General features: G+C 49.5%; 2 protein-coding genes across 2 annotated transcripts in view; one reads left to right on the top strand and one right to left on the bottom strand.

Moving 5' to 3' along the window:
- LOC115081318 (butyrophilin subfamily 1 member A1-like) overlaps positions 1-17,319 on the top strand; it is a 325,098-nt gene that overhangs the window by 259,253 nt on the left and 48,526 nt on the right. The gene's annotated exons all lie outside the window — the stretch shown is intronic.
- The window catches only part of LOC115081320 (butyrophilin subfamily 1 member A1-like), a 42,754-nt gene that overhangs the window by 20,477 nt on the left and 4,958 nt on the right, over positions 1-17,319 (bottom strand). The window contains exons 2-3 of the mRNA XM_029585805.1: positions 13,800-13,907; positions 6,959-7,309 (exon numbers count right to left, since the gene is read on the bottom strand). Of these exons, the coding sequence (XP_029441665.1) occupies positions 6,959-7,309; positions 13,800-13,896 (448 nt within the window). The 5' untranslated portion in view covers positions 13,897-13,907. The remainder of the gene's footprint in view (positions 1-6,958; positions 7,310-13,799; positions 13,908-17,319) is intronic.

The raw sequence follows: 17,319 nt of genomic DNA, 5'->3' as shown, positions 1-17,319 counted from the left end.
AGAACACAGCTTTATTGCCCCAGAAACTTATGTTCTCATGGTAAGCCCATAAACTTTATGACTTTTGGCTTGCAAACGAAATGTGTTGTGATTTCAGAAATTGTTTAAGACTGAAACCTGCCCAACATCATGAACAACAGCACTTATCTCGAACTCGTTGCAGTCTTATGTTTTTCCAAGTACATAATTAAAAGTCAAAATGAGTGTTTTATTTTCTTTTTCCCTGAGCAGTTAAAGTCCTTCTTAAATTCCAGGAGTGGAAATGTAGTATCTTCTCCTGGATTATATCAATCCCAGGAATGATCATTTATAAAAGTCTACTGTCACCGTTAAGCCAAAATATAGATAAATTTGAATTTCCTTAAAATTCTCCCTTTGGTTACTGGCCTTCTCACTTTATTTTCCTTTGAAGAATGATGGTTTATGAATATGATATGTTTATATTTGCACATTGTAATGTAATAGTTTCTTTTCTTGTTTTTCATCATTCTATTTACTATTGTAAGATATTATTTTCTTACTATTTGAATTGAAAATAATAAAAAAAATTAAAAAAAAAAAAAAAAAGATCGCCAGGCTGAAAGGAAGACACCCATTCCCTTATTGTAAACATAGGTCACATATTCTTAGTTCTATCCAAAAATTCAGCTGTGTGACTTACCTTCCACCAGTGTCCCCTCACCCATATAACCCTGCTTCACATCTGCTTCCATCACCAGCTCAAGCTCCTGTTACTCACCTACAAGAGGCCTCACTCTGCAGTTCCTCTCTGCCTCCTGTCTTGCCTCTCTCTACAGCCCTCCTCGTGAACTTCGCTCCTCTGGCAAGTCGCTCTTATCTGTGGTTTCCACCTTACTGCATCATACACCTGGAACAGACTTTCTGACTTATCCCCTGATTATCCCACTCACAGCATTATTGACTGTAACCATTCTCTCTTTTGCCCTGTATGCTTGTCTTGATTAGACTGTAAGCTCTATGGAGCAGGGACTGTCCCTTCTGTGTATTTGTACAGAGCTGCATACACTGAGTGGCACTTTAGAAGTCAGGAGTAGGAGTAGAAAGTTACAGAGAAGGATGAATGTATTAAATAACAGCTGCTTTCCTGTATATCAAACTAATGGAGAAATTACTTACCTGATAATTTATTTTCCTTAGTGTAGACAGATGGACTCAGCACCAATGGGTATAGTGTACTCCTGATAGCAGTTGAAGACGGATCAGATTTCAATCTGACATCAGCCCCTAGTACATATATCCCTGCAGGAAGTGCAGCTCTTCAGTATTCTCCTTAAAAAGCATTGTGGATATATGTGTGACTGACTAACTTGATAAACTTTATAAACTGGATGACGTGATTAACTTTATAACTTGGTTAACTTAATCGATTTGAACTGGTTGATTGGATATAGCTGGCGACCACCAGTGCCCTCAACTGAGAAACATCGACACCCGGAAGGATGGGTGTCCTTGCTGTAGGAAAGCAAGGTTTACCCGTGAATCAATTGCTCTGCAGCCATGGGTGGGATGCTGAATCCATCTGTCTACACTAAGGAAAACGAAATTATCAGGTAAGTAATTTCTCCATTTCCTAGCGTGTAGCAGATGGACTCAGGACCAACGGGATGTATAAAAGCTACTCCTGAACTGGGTGGGAGGTTGCCTGTGACCCACTTAGTACTGCCCTTGCGAAAGCTGTGTCTTCCCGAGCCTGAACATCTAGGTAGTAAAACCTGGAGAAGGTGTGGATGAAGGCCCATATTGCCACCCGACAGATCGCGGTGGGTGACAGTAACTTGGTTTCCGCCCAGGACACTGCCTGGGCTCTAGTGGAAAGGGCCTTGACTTGTAGAGGCGGCGGCTTGCCTACTTCTATGTAGGCCGCCTTGATGACTTCTTTGATCCAGCGGGCTATGGTTGCTCACGAGGCCGCTTCCCCTTGCCTCTTCCCGCTGTGAAGGATGAATAGGTAGTCCGTTTTTCGTATGGGTTCTGACATTTCCAGGTATCTGGATAGGAGTCTGCCAATGTTGAGGTGGCATAGACTTCGAGCCTCTTCCGAATTCTTATGCTCATCTGGCGATGGTAGCGAGATGGTTTGGTTGAGATGGAAGTGAGACACCACTTTGGGGAGGAACGAGGGAACCGTGCGTAACTGGATGGTTCCTGGGGTGAGCCTGAGAAAAGGCTCACGGCAGGACAGTGCTTGTAGCTCGGATATATGACGGGCTGAACAAACTGTCAGCAGGAAGGCTGTCTTCAATGTTAATAGTTGGAGAGACAGGCCGCGGAGAGGTCTGAGGGAGGCTCCTGCTAAGAAATCTAGGACCAGGTTGAGGTTCCAAAGAGATACCGGCCACTTTAGGGGTGGTCGGATGTGCTTGACTCCTTTCAGGAAGCGGGAAACATCCGGGTGAGAGGCTATGCTATCGCTCTTGGTTCCATAGCATGACAATGTGGCCACCTGTACCTTGATGGAGTTGAGCGACAATCCCTTCTGTAGGAATTCCAAGATTGCAGAAATTTTGACTGAGCGTGGTATGATGTCGTGGTCCTCGCACCAGGCTTCGAATACTCTCCAAATCTTTATGTATGTTAGAGATGTAGAAAACGTGTATGCTCGGAGTAGGGTGTCAATTACAGTCCCCAAGTATCTGCTCTTCCTCAGGCGAGTTCTCTCAATGGCCAGACTGTAAGAGAGAATCGAGCTGGATCCTCATGGAGGATCGGTCCTTGTTGGAGCAGGTCTCTGTGTGGAGGTAGTGGCAGGGGGTCCCTGTCAGCAGTCTTCGCATGTCTTCGTACCACGGTCTTCTTGGCCAGTCTGGGGCCACAAGAAGTACTGGTCCCCTGTGTTGTTCTATCTTGTGAATGATTGCGCCCAATAGGCGCCATGGCGGGAAGGCGTATAATAGTCTCCTGTGGCTAGGTCTGTACCAGAGTATCGATTCCCTGGGACTGAAGTTCCCGCCTGTGGCTGAAGAAACTGGGCACATTGGCATTGGACCAGTTTGCCAGAAGGTCCATGGTTGGTGTTCCCCAACAGTTCACTATCAGTTGGAATGCTGCGGTCGACAGTTTCCATTCTCCTGGGTCTAGACTTTCTCTGCTGAGGTAATTCGCCGTGATGTTGCTTTCCCAGTGATGTGAATGGCCGAGATCTCCTGGAGATTTACTTCCGCCCACGACATTATGAGTTCTATTTCCAGAGACACCTGTTGGCTTCTGATTCCTCCCTGACAGTTGATGTAGGCCACTGTTGTGGCGTTGTCCGACATTACTCTGACTGCTTTGTTTTGAAGTCTGTGACCGAACCATAGGCAGGCTAGTCTGACTGCTCGGGCTTCTAGGCGATTGATGTTCAATCCCGACTTTTCAGTGTTCCACTGCCCTTCGGCGGTTAGCTCTTCGCAATGTGCTCCCCATCCTCGTAAGCTGGCATCCGTGGTGAGCAGGATCCAAGTCAGTGAGGATAGTCTTGTTCCCTGGCTCAGGTGGTCATCTTGTAGCCACCATCGTAGTTGGGTCCGAACCCTGCCCGGAGCTGTAGACGTATGGTATAGTTCTGGGACAGTGGATTCCATCGCGATAGAAGTGAGCGCTGTAGGGGTCTCATGTGAGCTTGTGCCCATGGCACTACTTCCAGTGTGGATGCCATGAGACTGACGACTTGTAGGTAATCCCATGCTGTGGGAAGAGGTTCACTCAGCAGGGTTTGCAACTGGTTCATCAGTGTTGATCTCCTAGTCAGTGTCAGGATGACCTTGTCTTGTTTGGTGTTGAATCGGACTCCCAAGTATTCTAGAGACTGTGAGGGCTGCAGACAGCTTGTTTGTGTTGACCACCCAATCGAGGCTCTCCAGTAGAGTTTTGACTCTGTTGGTTGCCTGGTGACTTTCCTCTGGGGATTTCGCCCTGATCAGGCAATCGTCTAGGTAAGGGTGCACGAGGATTCCTTCCTTCCTCAGTGTTGCTGCCACCACCACTATGATCTTGGTGAACGTCCGGGATGCTGTGGCTAACCCGAAGGGTAGTGCCTGGAACTGGTAGTGACAGTCCAGGATTTTGAAGTGTAGGAAGTGCTGATGTTCTTGATGAATCAGAATGTGTAGGTAGGCTTCCGACAGATCCAGGGATGTGAAAAACTCTCCCGGTTGTATCGCCCTTATTACAGAGCGTAGGGTTTCCATGCGGAAGTATGGGATCTTCAGGTGACAGTTGACTGACTTGAGGTCCGGATGGGTCTGAACGTTCCCTCTTTCTTGGGGATGATAAAATAAATGGTTCCCTCTTTCTTGGGGACGATAAAATAAATGGAATAATGAATGCCCAGTATTTATTTGTTGTGGAGGCACTGGGGTTATGGCCTCTAGGGCTAACAGTCTGTAGCTTCCACTGCCACCCTCTTGGAGGGGTCATGGCAGGAGGATTCCACGAACTTGTCCGGAGGGGTTCGGAGAAAATCCAGGTCGTACCCCTCTTGAATGATGGTTAGGACCCACTTGTCTGAGTTATCTCGACCCATCTTTGGTAGAATAGGGCAAGTCTGCCCCCTATGGCTTTTTCCTTTGGACGGGTCGGCTGATTCTCATTGTGGGGATGCAGCTGGGGCCTTGTCCCGAGCTAGTTCCCCTTTTGTTGTGCTTGTTCCAAAATGACTGGTTCCTGCCTGTAGGACGAGGCGCTTGATAAGTGTTTCTGTATGGGTTGAAGCGCTGTGAACCTCTGCACCTGGAAGATCGGGGAAAGGGTCGCTGGTTTCTCTTATTCCTGTCCTCCAGTAGCCGCGGCAGTGAGGACTCGCCCCATTTGTTGGCTAGTTTCTCTAGTTTGCTTCTGAACAGGAGGGCTCCCTTGAAGGGCACCCTTGTGAGTCTTGTTTTGGAAGATGCGTCGGCCAACCAGCTTCGAAGCCAGAGTTGTCTCCTGGCTGCCACGGCTGATGACACTCCTCTAGCTGTGGTGCGCAGCAGGTCGGAAGCAGCATCGGCGAGAAATGATACTGCTGGTTCCATAGCTTCCCCAGGAGTGTTGCTCCTGGTTTGTGATAAGCAGACATGTGTCACCACGGCGCAGCAGGCCGCTATCTGTAGGGACATAGCGGCGACGTCAAAGGACTGAGGATGGATTCCAGATGTCTGTCTTGAGCATTTTTGAGTGTTGCACCTCCCTCCACTGGGATGGTAGAGCGCTTCGAGACCACGCAGACCACTCTGAGTAGGGTGTGCAGGCCTTTGAAGAATTCCACCCAGGAGATAGACGCTGGGTCCAAGCTAGGAGGCGCTGTGTCCCAGGGGGGGTCCCGCTGGGGTTCGCTAGGTCCGGGGTACTTATTGAGGAACTAGCACTCAGTCCCGGTTGGGGCTGGCCCTGGGCTGGATCCCCCAGGGCCTCCTCGCACTGGATACACAGGGCGTTGGCCTCTTCGTGTTGTGGCATGCTGGCAGAGGCTCTGAGCCTTGAGCTCCTTTTCCAGTGGTGCCATGGACATAGGCGTGTAAAATCTGTTATGTGCTCCAGTGCGTTGAAGAGGTACACATAGATTGGGTGTGCGCACAAATCGCAATTATGCGCCCGGCACAGTAAGTGCGTGTTACGCGCGTATCTTGTGTGCATGGTACTTGAGTGTGCGACGTTGTGCGCACAAGGGATTTGTGGGCATGGCTCACCTCTGTGCGCACGGATCGAAGCAGTGAACTGGGCGGCGAGCAGATCAAAATGGTGCCGGCGACCACGGGGACAATATAGCGACCACCACAGGGGTCTCCACGTGGGAGGACCCTTGGATCTAACCGGGGTCTAGCCCTGCTAGGGCGGATCAACCCGGTGGCACTGGTCCCGGCCGGCGACCTGTGCATCTCCTCGAGCTTCGGAGACCGGAGTCTTTTAAACAGATTTCTACCTTACCTTGTCTCGGCGCTTCCCGGTTTCGTTCCGGGTGGTCTCCGGCTGCGGGGGGGAAGAGGGAAAATACCTTCACCGCCGCGCTCGAGATTGCACCCGCTGCCTCTCAGCCGCGCCCAAAATCGGGGGCTAGGTCCCCGCCGAGGGTCGGTTGCCTGTCCGAGGCTTATCTCCGAGGGATCGCGGAAATCACCTCGGGAATCTCAACTGGGGCCCAATGGGAGTCACCACAGGAGAGCGGGGCTCGTCTATAGAGGTAAGATTTCTTCTTATTTTGGGTTTTCTCCGGTAAATTTACTCTAACGCTGTGAGAGCGTGCAGATAGTCCCTAACTGCTATGGAGACGGAAAATACTGAGGAGCTGCACTTCCTGCAGGGGTATATGTACTAGGGGCTGACGTCAGATTGAAATCTGATCAGTCTCCAACTGCTATCAGGAGTACACTATACCCATTGGTCCTGAGTCCATGCTAGGAAAGGAGAGGAGAGCTTAAACTGTAAGCAAGCTGAACCTGTAACCATGGTGGATTGCAAGGTCCCAGCAAAGGCTACAGAAGAGAAATCATATCTGATAGGATAAGGTGTGAGCTTGTATAGGAATGGTGCCTGCTTAACCTGGACAGTAAGTGAGCCCTCATAAGAGCCTTATAGAGGGGCAGTATGAGATCTTTCTACCCTGCTTCCACCTCTGACCTGAGTCTTCCCTGGGTTTCTGCTTCATTCACTCACTCCCGGCTCCTCACCCTACAATATGGGCAGGTCCAATTCCTGGTTAGTATTATTTATTGCAGTAATTTATTAGTAATTACCACCCAATTCAGTTTGTCACTGTCTATTCTTGTACCCTGAGCTTATTCTCCATACCCAATCTCTCCTATCCCTCCTCTGCCTATTTCATTATCAATATCTCTGCAGTATCAGGGAGTCCTGCAGTGCAGCTACAATACGGCACTTTGGTGTCTCCTGCACTAAAGGCTCCTTATGTCATTCAGCCACTGTCAGTATAAATAGAGAAAGGGTGCAAAGTCAGAATAGGATAAAAGCTGCCACTTACCTGCTACTTTCAGCTCCAGCATTGCTTCTTCATAGTAAGTATCAGATCTAAAGAAACAGGTGTAACGTCCCTCGTCTTTCAGCCCGACATTGTGTATCCTCAGCGAGACGCTGCCATTGGAGATGTGAGTCCTGATGAGCTCCGTCCTGCCTCGGTACTCTGGGATCTGTTCCTCATTCTGATCCTTCCCATTCTCATACAGGTGCACGAGTGAATCAAATCTGGATCGGAACCACCTCACCTGCATGTGCTGGGCGCTGAGGGGTGGGGAGAGGCGGCAGGGTAACTCTGCATCTCCACCCAGAACAGCGACCACGGGCTGATCAGGACCGATGACTTTATATCCTTCTGCTAATTATGTGACACAAAACAAAGGGAATGACATCAGTCAGAAATGGAGAATATGGGACTGACAGCTGAGAAATATAAAGGCAGGGATCTTATTCTGCCTGTGCTTTTTTCCATGCATGGGCTCCTGGGAAATGAGAGGAGACAGGGGCTGAATTAAGGAGAGGATTAGCTCTTTCTTGCTCTGCTCTGCCCACTCCAGCTTCCCCCCTTCCCCTCCTGCTCTCTGCTGCCTGGGAAGGGAGGGGCCAGAGTAGCAAGCAGAGGATTGTTCTTAGCTGAATGAGAGGTGGGGCACAGGCCGATAAGAGTTAGGGGATACACCCAGTGGTCCCCTATTGTGTGGGGTGGGGGTAATTTTCATCCCCACAGATCTACCTGTCTAGCAGCCCTTGCCAACATCACCAATGACCTGCCCATTGCAACTGTCAAAGGCCTTCACTCAATCCCTATTGTCCTTGAGATATCCACTGCTTCTGACACTGTTGACCACCACCTACTCTTGGATTTTCTTAGATCCTTCTGAAAAATGTCTTCCATCTGTCCTTTCTGGGTAAGAGCAGATCAAGCCTGGGAAGATCTCACGGGTCAGACCTCGTTCTGTCACTCATCCTCCCATGGTAAGGATCACTCTTCCATCGCTCAACTGCAGCCCTGAAATGTGTAAAGCCTTCCAGCTCTCTGCACATCTTGAGAAATTAACTCTCCCTGTTACATAAACCCAAAACCTGCATCATTGCTGTGCTCCTATTCAACTCTTGCAAACCTGCTCATTCCTCAGCTCAGAAGTGGAGAATTCACAGGGACCAGGTAATCTAAAAATTAGCACCTGGTGGCAGGGATAGGGATTGGCCCAGGGCAGCAGTGGGCGGGACAGCTGCAACCACCCAGGGCTCAGGAGGAGCTTCTGACACTGCTGCTGCTGACCCAGACCCAGGAGAAACATCATCCACTGCTGCAGCCAGTGCAGGCCCTGAAGGAAGCATCACCACTGCCACCGGCTCAGGCATGGTAAGGTAGGGGGACCAGGCCCAGAGGGAAATGATACCTTAAACTAGTCAGCATCTAAGAAAAGAAACTGGGGAACCTCTAGAATTGCTTACAAGATTTGGAAGTGAGTACAGGTGACTGGGAGAACTTTTCTTTTGGTCAGAGGGTATGGGAGGGTGCACAGGCAGCTGGGAGAGCTCTTCTATTGGTCAGAGGCTGTGGGAGGGAGCACAGCCAGCTGGGAGAGCTCTGCTATTGGTCAGAGATTGTGGTTGGAGCACAGCCAGCTGGGAGAGCTCTTCTATTGGTTAGAAGTTGTGGAAGGAGCACAGCCAACTGGGAGAGCTCTTCTACTGGTCAGAGTCTATGGGAGGGAGCACAGCCAGCTGGGAGACAGCTTCTATTGGTCAGAGGCTGTGGGAGGGAGCATGGCTAGCTGGGGGAGCTCTTCGATTGGTCAGAGTCTGTGGAGGGAGCACAGCCAGATGGGAGAGCTTTTCTATTGGTAAGAGTCTGTGGAAAGGATCACAGCAAGCTGGGAGAGCTCTTCTATTGGTCAAAGTCTATGGAAGTGATTCTATGGAAGGGATCACAGCCAGCTGGGAGAGTCTTCTATTGGTCAGAGGCTGTGGGAGGCAGCACAGCCAGCTGGGAGAGTTCTTCTATTAGTCAGAGTCTATGGAAGGGATCACAGCCAGCTGGGAGAGCTCTTCTACTGGTCAGAGTCTATGGGAGGGAGCACAGCCAGCTGGGAGACATCTTCTATTGGTCAGAGTCTATGGAAGGGATCACAGCCAGCCGAGAGAGTCTTCTATTGGTCAGTGGCTGTGGGAGGGAGCACAGCCAGCTGAGAGAGCTCTTCTATTGGTTAGAGGTTGTAGTTGGAGCACAGCCAGCTGGGAGAGCTCTTCTATTGGTCAGAGTCTACGGAAGGGATCACAGCCAGCTGGGAGAGCTCTTCTACTGGTCAGAGTCTATGGGAGGGAGCACAGGCAGCTGGCAGAGCTCTTCTATTGGTCAGAGGCTGTGGGAGGGAGCACAGGCAGCTGGCAGAACTCTTCTATTGGTTAGAGTCTGTGGGAGGGAGCATGGCTAGCTGGGAGAGCTCTTCTACAGGTCAGAGTCTATGGGAGGGAGCACAGCCAGCTGGGAGACTTCTTCTATTGGTCAGAGTCTATGGGAGGCAGCACAGCCAGCTGGGAGAGCTCTTCTATTGGTCAGAGTGTATGGAAGGGATCACAGCCAGCTGGGAGAGTCTTCTATTGGTCAGAGTCTGTGGAAGGGATCACAGCAAGCTGGGAGAGTTTTCTATTGGTCAGAGTCTGTGGAAGGGAGCACAGCCAGCTGAGAGAGCTCTTCTATTGGTCAGAGTCTATGGAAGGGATTCTATGGAAGGGATCACAGTCAGCTGGGAGAGTTTTCTATTGGTCAGAGTCTGTGGGAGGAAGCACAGCCAGCTGGGAGAGCTCTTTTATTGGTCAGAGTCTATGGAAGGGATTCTATGGAAGGGATCACAGCAAGCTAGGAGAGCTTGGTCAGAATCTATGGGAGGGAGCACAGCCAGCTGGGAGAGCTCTTCTATTGGTTAGAGCAGAGCTTTCCAAACTTTTCATGTTGGTGACACACTTTTTAGACAAACATAATTTCGGGACACAGTAATTAGTCTACAAGCAAACCGGAGGTTAAAGGTTAAATGAACGAAATGTATTTCGACAATTTATGTATGTTTCCTTAAATATATACATAATAAAATGTTTCACGACACAACATATCTTGTGAAAACCTTTCGTTTATATTAAAAATATATAATATTCCAAGATTAATGTTATTGTTATAATTTATGAGTAACAATAATAAAACAAAATTATTGTGTTATTCAATTTACCTCTTTAATGAGATATATGAGCTTGATGGGATGAACACAGCTTTTGAATATTTGGTGTTAATAAAAAAGTCCAAAGGGTCTTCTGCATAATTTTAAAAAGCTGGCCAGTTTCACACTATATAATTATTTGATAGCCTCATTCAACTAATTCTATATGGCTATGAGAGTGAAATCTGGAATTTATAGGAAGGGACAGAATGTCAATATAAATCCTGCACCTCCAGTTCTGTAACTCTGTGCATCCACTGAAATTCCCCCAAACAATGGAGCTTGGATGTTTCCCTTACAGCTCATCATACTAAAAGATATTTTCAAATGCTGGTGTCACCTCACAGTAACAGCAGCACAAACACCTTCCACTGCCAGGCACATTGTGAACTAAAATAAAACCTCGCAAAAAAGACACTCAAAATCTATACTGCAATCCCATTGTAACATAACAGTAATAACACCAAGGACTCAAACAACAATAACCCTACCTGTGAAAAAGCATGGGTAAATATTACACTGGGTCCTAGAATACCAATACACCACCTACTGAGGAAACAAAACAAACCCGATTGCCATAGATCCCTATGCTAGCAGAATCTCTCATCATGGTCACACACACAGAGCAGAGACAGACCCTCACCAAATACAGAATACAAAATAAAGGAGCACAAATTAGACAAAAACTGAAATGGAAACTCCAAGAAGCCAGACTCTGTGTATTAACAATGGAAAAACAGAACCACCATTCTTCATAAAACAAATAAAATCAAGAAACATAAAGCATCAGTTATAATAGTAAAACCATACTAATAAAATAATATTTTAAAACTACTGATAAATAGAATTTCTATTAATTAAAACCATATACATTTTTTACAATTTCCCAGAGGTTATCCTCTCTCACACAGACTCACATGTCCATTCTCTCTCACACATACACTGTCACATACTTACACATTCATGCTCTTATACCCACCATAACATCTCACTCTCACAGACACTGACACACTCTCAGGCTCTAAGACACTCTCTCCCCCTCCACACACACCCCACACACAAACTCTTACTCCCCTGGATTTTCTCATACACACTCTCTCTGGCTCCCTCACATACAAACACACACACCCAGGCAAGTTTCCAATCATTCTCACACAAGCACACACACCCAGGCAAGCTCCCAGTCATTCTCACACCACTCCCTCACCATCCCCCAGGCAGGCACCCATCCATTCACACACATACACCCCCAGGCAGGCACCCATTCATACACATGCACACACTAAAGGCAGACCCCCTCTCTTTCTTTTGCCAGCAACCTCGGAGCCTCTCTCATTCCTCTGCTGCCACTGTCACTGCTGCCACATGGCTATTTGGGAGGCGCTGATTGCTGCTATTGGCACTGAAGCCCATTCTGCTGCCTCCTCTGTGTAGGCCCCGTGGGCTTCCACTTCCTCCATGCTGATCTCGTACATTGTGAGATCCGCATAGAGAAAGTGCTACTCTTGCACATTCCCAAAGATTACATGTGCCAATCAGTAAAAAGTAATTTATTTCTTTTTTTTTTTTACCTTTGCTGTCTGATCTTAGTTTTCTAATCGGTTGGTCCCAGGCTTTTTTGTTCCACCTCCCCTTTCTTATTTTTTTGCCAATTCATTTCATATTGTCTTTTTTTCTATTTCTTTTCTCTCCATCTATCTTCTTCCCTCAAACATACAGTCAGGTTCTCATTCTCACATGCTTTCTCTCTCTCACACACACACACACACACAGGCTCTCACTCTCACATGCTCTCTCTCTCATACAATCATTCATACACAGTCTCTCTCTTGCACATGCTGTCTGACTCTCACACCCCCAGGCTCTCTCTCACTCCCACATGCTGTCTTGCTCTCATGCACAGGCTCTCACTGTCACATGCTGTCTCTCTCTCACACACACACAGGCTCTCACATGCTGTCTCTGCAAACATTGAGATCCTCACTCCCACACCCAATCTCTCAACTCACACAGGCACCCAATCTCTCAACTCATCTCATACACGCACACAATCTCTCAATTCAGCTCATACAGGCACCCAATCTCTCAACTCAGCTCATACACGCACTCTATGGGCCCTCAGCTTCTCTCTTACCTCTGGGCCTCCTCTTCACGGGTCGCTGCAGGATCGGCTCTGCAGCGGCCCTGATCTTCTCGGGCCGATCCGATCCGCGGTGGGGGCCCTGCTACCGGGCCTCTTCTCGCCCGCTGCAACAACGCGGCTCCTCTTCTGCATGCGGCTGCTTCATCTCCTTCCTGCCAGTGCGGCACCGGCAACATTTTTCTTCCGGGGCCGCGTGGGCAGGAAGGAGGCAGAGCACCTGCACATTTAGACGTGCCCTTTTTCTTCGGGCTGTGGTGACGTGAACTCACCACGGCCTTACCGATCTTCCGGCTGTGTGTCTCCGGCACACAGCACAACGATTCTTCCCTGCTCAGCCGCCAGTGGGATGAGCTCCACCGGCGGCCGCATTGGCTCCCACTTGCCGGTGTGTCACATGCACCGGGCTTGCGCGGCACACCTCAGGCGACACACCAAAGTGTCGCGACACACACTTTGGAAAGCTCTGGGTTAGAAGTTGTGGTTGGAGCACAGCCAGCTGGGAGAGCTCTTCTATTGGTTAGAGGTTGTGGAGGAAGCACAGCCAGCTGGGAGAGCTCTTCTATTGGTTAGAGGTTGTGGTTGGAGCACAGCCAGCTGGGAGAGCTCTTCTATTGGTTAGAGGTTGTGGAGGAAGCACAGCCAGCTGGGAGAGCTCTTCTATTGGTTAGAGGTTGTGGAGGAAGCACAGCCAGCTGGGACAGCTCTTCTATTGGTCAGAATCTATGGGAGGCGAGCACAGCCAGCTGGGAGAGCTCTTCTATTGGTTAGAGGTCATGGAAGGGAGCACAGCCAGCTGGGAGAGCTCTTCTATTGGTCAGAGGCTGTAAGAGTGAGCACAGGTAGCAGGGAGAGTTCTTCTATTGGTCAGAGGCTTTGGGAGGGGGCACAGGGAGCATGGAGAGCTCTTCTATTCGTCAGATGCTGTGGGAGGGATCACAGGCAGCTGGCAGAGCTCTTCTATTGGTCAGAGGCTGTAGGAGGGAGCACAGGCGGCTGAGAGAGTTTTTCTATTGGTGAGAGGCTGAGGGAGGGAGGGAAGTTGGGAGCAGCAATCATTACTGCATTTCCTGCATTTAAGATTTACAGTGCAGCCTCATTGTTACTCTTTGGATTTCAGACTTAATTACGCATCTTTTCCAAAATCAGAGCTCAAGGTGAGTTACAATTCAGGTACTTCAGTTATTTCCCTCCACACGAGGACTCAGAGTCTACGTTGTACCTGAGGCGATGGAGGGGGAAGTGAGAAGCAGGATCTGACCCTGGCATCCCTGGTCTTTGGCTTCCTCCTCTAACCACTGCATGCACAAGGGAAAATCTGAGGAATGGAGGATTTCATCTCCTCAGATATAATTTTATTCCTTCCATTGCAAACAGCAGATTCTAGTCCTTTTTTCTTACAGCTGTGCACAGAGAATAAGGGAAAGTCTGGATAAAATGCCGGCAGTTAATAATGATAAAAAGGCACAGGAAACTAAGAGACGTCTCACCTGCATTTACAGTCTGGAAGTGATGAGGAATCACCAGAAGGACAAAGCAAAGAATGGTCAAGAGATATATTCCCCTGTGGGGATCACGAACATGCATCTTCGGTGCCTCTGAAAAAAATAAAATCATGCAAACTAGAACAAACTGAAATGAAGTTATATTGACACCCAAAGATTTCGAGGCTCAGGAACTGGAGAATGTTTCATCAGGGCAGAAGCAAGAGCTGAGGGTCTCAGTACTGGAATATCAGGAGGTGCTGCAGGGCAGGAGTGGGTAGAATTGGCAGAGCTGTGTGTGAGGGTCTCAGTACTGGAATAGCAGGAGGTGCTGCAGGGCAGGAGTGAGGTGCATTGGGAGAGCTGTGTGTGAGGGTCTCAGTACTGGAATAGCAGGAGGTGCTGCAGGGCAGGAGTGAGGTGCATTGGCAGAGCTGTGTGTGAGGGTCTCAGTACTGGAATAGCAGGAGGTGCATTGGCAGAGCTGTGTGTGAGGGTCTCAGTACTGGAATAGCAGGAGGTGCTGCAGGGCAGGAGTGAGGTGATTGGCAGAGCTGTGTGTGAGGGTCTCAGTACTGGAATAGCAGGAGGTGCTGCAGGGCAGGAGTGAGGTGCATTGGCAGAGCTGTGTGTGAGGGTCTCAGTACTGGAATAGCAGGAGGTGCATTGGCAGAGCTGTGTGTGAGGGTCTCAGTACTGGAATAGCAGGAGGTGCTGCAGGGCAGGAGTGAGGTGATTGGCAGAGCTGTGTGTGAGGGTCTCAGTACTGGGATAGTAGGACTGCTGCAGGGCAGGAGTGAGGGTCTCAGTACTGGAATAGTAGGAAGTGCTGCAGGGCAGGAGTGAGGTGCATTAGCAGAGCTGTGTGTGGGGGTCTCAGTACTGGAATAGTAGGAAATGCTGCAGGGCAGGAGTGAGGTGCATTGGCAGAGCTGTGTGTGAGGGTCTCAGTACTGGAATAGCAGGGGGTGCTGCAGGGCAGGAGTGAGGTGCATTGGTAGAGCTGTGTGTGAGGGTCTCAGTACTGGAATAGCAGGGGGTGCTGCAGGGCAGGAGTGAGGTGATTGGCAGAGCTGTGTGTGAGGGTCTCAGTACTGGAATAGCAGGAGGTGCTGCAGGGCAGGAGTGAGGTGATTGGCAGAGCTGTGTGTGAGGGTCTCAGTACTGGGATAGTAGGAGGTGCTGCAGGGCAGGAGTGAGGTGATTGGCAGAGCTGTGTGTGAGGGTCTCAGTACTGGAATTGCAGGAGGTGCTGCAGGGCAGGAGTGAGGTGCATTGGGAGAGCTGTGTGTGAGGGTCTCAGTACTGGAATAGCAGGAGGTGCTGCAGGGCAGGAGTGAGGTGATTGGCAGAGCTGTGTGTGAGGGTCTCAGTACTGGAATTGCAGGAGGTGCTGCAGGGCAGGAGTGAGGTGCATTGGGAGAGCTGTGTGTGAGGGTCTCAGTACTGGAATAGCAGGAGGTGCTGCAGGGCAGGAGTGAGGTGATTGGCAGAGCTGTGTGTGAGGGTCTCAGTACTGGAATTGCAGGAGGTGCTGCAGGGCAGGAGTGAGGTGCATTGGGAGAGCTGTGTGTTAGGGTCTCAGTACTGGAATAGCAGGAGGTGCTGCAGGGCAGGAGTGAGGTGATTGGCAGAGCTGTGTGTGAGGGTCTCAGTACTGGAATTGCAGGAGGTGCTGCAGGGCAGGAGTGAGGTGCATTGGGTTTCAGTATCAGAATTATAGAGAGCAGTATTTATTTGTTATGGTTTTGAGTGTTGGAGTGGATTCTTGGGTACTGCAGTGATGGCCACTCCCACGGGGAGGAGATCCGTGAGGAATCACAGTACTAAGCTAGACTCAGACACGTAGACACAGATGATAGAATTTATTATACAGCTTGGTGGTACTGCCAGGAGGTGGCAGCAGTGAGATAACCCAGTTGAAGGAGTCCAGGGATCCTCGGCAGAGGAGTCCAGTCCCACTCTAGATAGAGGGTAGGCAGCGCGAGCTAAGATAGAAAGTCCCGGATACAGGCTCCCAGCGCTGAGCTGTAGGTGAGACAGACTTGAGAAGGGTTAGATTACTCACAGTAATTGGTAGCTGTAATGATGGAATCCTGGCAGGCAGAAGTAGTAGAGATGCAGGCACCAGGCAGGGAGAGCAGGCTCTCGAGGAGCGAGTACCTGGGATTCCCCAATAGGCACCTGAAAGGAAACAGAAGGGCCTCCGCGGAGCGGATACCGAAGTTAGAGATGACAGCTCCGGAGGGCAGAGAGAGCTTCCAGCGGCAGCAAGGAAGCAGCAGATTAGCTTAGACCGGAGGCAGGCAATCCAAATCTGAATCCGAGTCCTTGCTAACTCGATTAGTCAGCAATGAAGGGCAGGTTAAATACCCGGATGGCATGACATCACTCGAGGGGGACGCCCCCGAGGTTCCCGCCAAGACGTGAATAAAGATGAGGGTGGCGTGCTCGCGTGTATCCTAGGAGGACCTTAGGAGAAACATGGTGGATACTTTGGCATAACTGTTCCAGGGACGCCGAGGAGAGCGGCTTGAAGACGCGGCAGTCATCATCTTCCCAAGGCTAGCGGGGAGAGCAGAAAGAAAGGTGAGGCACAGAGGTCGAAGCCTTCTGAGATCAACAGACACAACAGTACCCCCCTCCCCCCTTCAAAGGGCCCCCTCCAGACCCCCTACCTGGTCTTGGTTTCTGGGATGCGAACAATGGAACTGTCGAAGCATCTCCTTGTCCATTATATTGTTCCTTGTTCCTTGTAAACCGATATGATATGATCGAGATCATGAATGTCGGTATAGAAAAGAGTTAAATAAATAAAATAAAATATTAGCCAAAGGTTCCCAAGAGTTTTCTTCTGCTCTGTATCCCTCCCATGACAGGAGGTATTCCCATACTTTGCCTCTCTTTCTTACGTCAAGGATGGCATCTACTTTGTACTCGATGTCTTCTTCTGCATCAACAGGAGTAGGTTCAGGTGTCTTGTTAGAAAACTCACTAAGAACAAGCGGTTTCAGCAGCAATACATGGAACGCATTATGAATCTTCATAGCTGGAGGAAGTTTCAGACTATAAATTAGTGGCCCCAATCGTCGGAGGATAGGAAAGGGTCCGACAAAGCGTGGAGCAAAGCGAGCAGATGGAAGCTTGATTCTTAGATGCTTGGTAGATGGCCAGACTTTGTCACCAGGCTGGAATTCAGGAGCCTTGCTGTGGTGAGCATCATAGCCTTTCTTAGCTCTTTGTCCTGCTCTTTGGAGTATCTCTTTAGTCTCTCGCCAGAGTTGTTGTATATCTTTGGCAGTAGATTGAACTGCCGGGGACGACACAGAAAGTGGAAGTGGTAAAGGTTGTCGTCCATAGACCACTTCAAAAGGTGTTGATCCAGTAGATGATGCTGGATGGGAATTGATGGCGAATTCAGCCCAAGGCAGCAGTTCAGCCCAGTCATTCTGACGTGAACCAACATAGGCGCGAAGGAACTGTTTGAGAGTTCTATTCATTCTCTCAGTTTGGCCATTTGACTGAG

The sequence above is a fragment of the Rhinatrema bivittatum genome, unplaced genomic scaffold (assembly GCF_901001135.1).
Source record: "Rhinatrema bivittatum unplaced genomic scaffold, aRhiBiv1.1, whole genome shotgun sequence".
In the NCBI taxonomy this organism is placed as follows: Eukaryota; Metazoa; Chordata; class Amphibia; order Gymnophiona; family Rhinatrematidae; genus Rhinatrema; species Rhinatrema bivittatum.
Note: the sequence above shows the minus strand (reverse complement) of the source record. Positions and strands in the feature narration are given on the sequence as shown.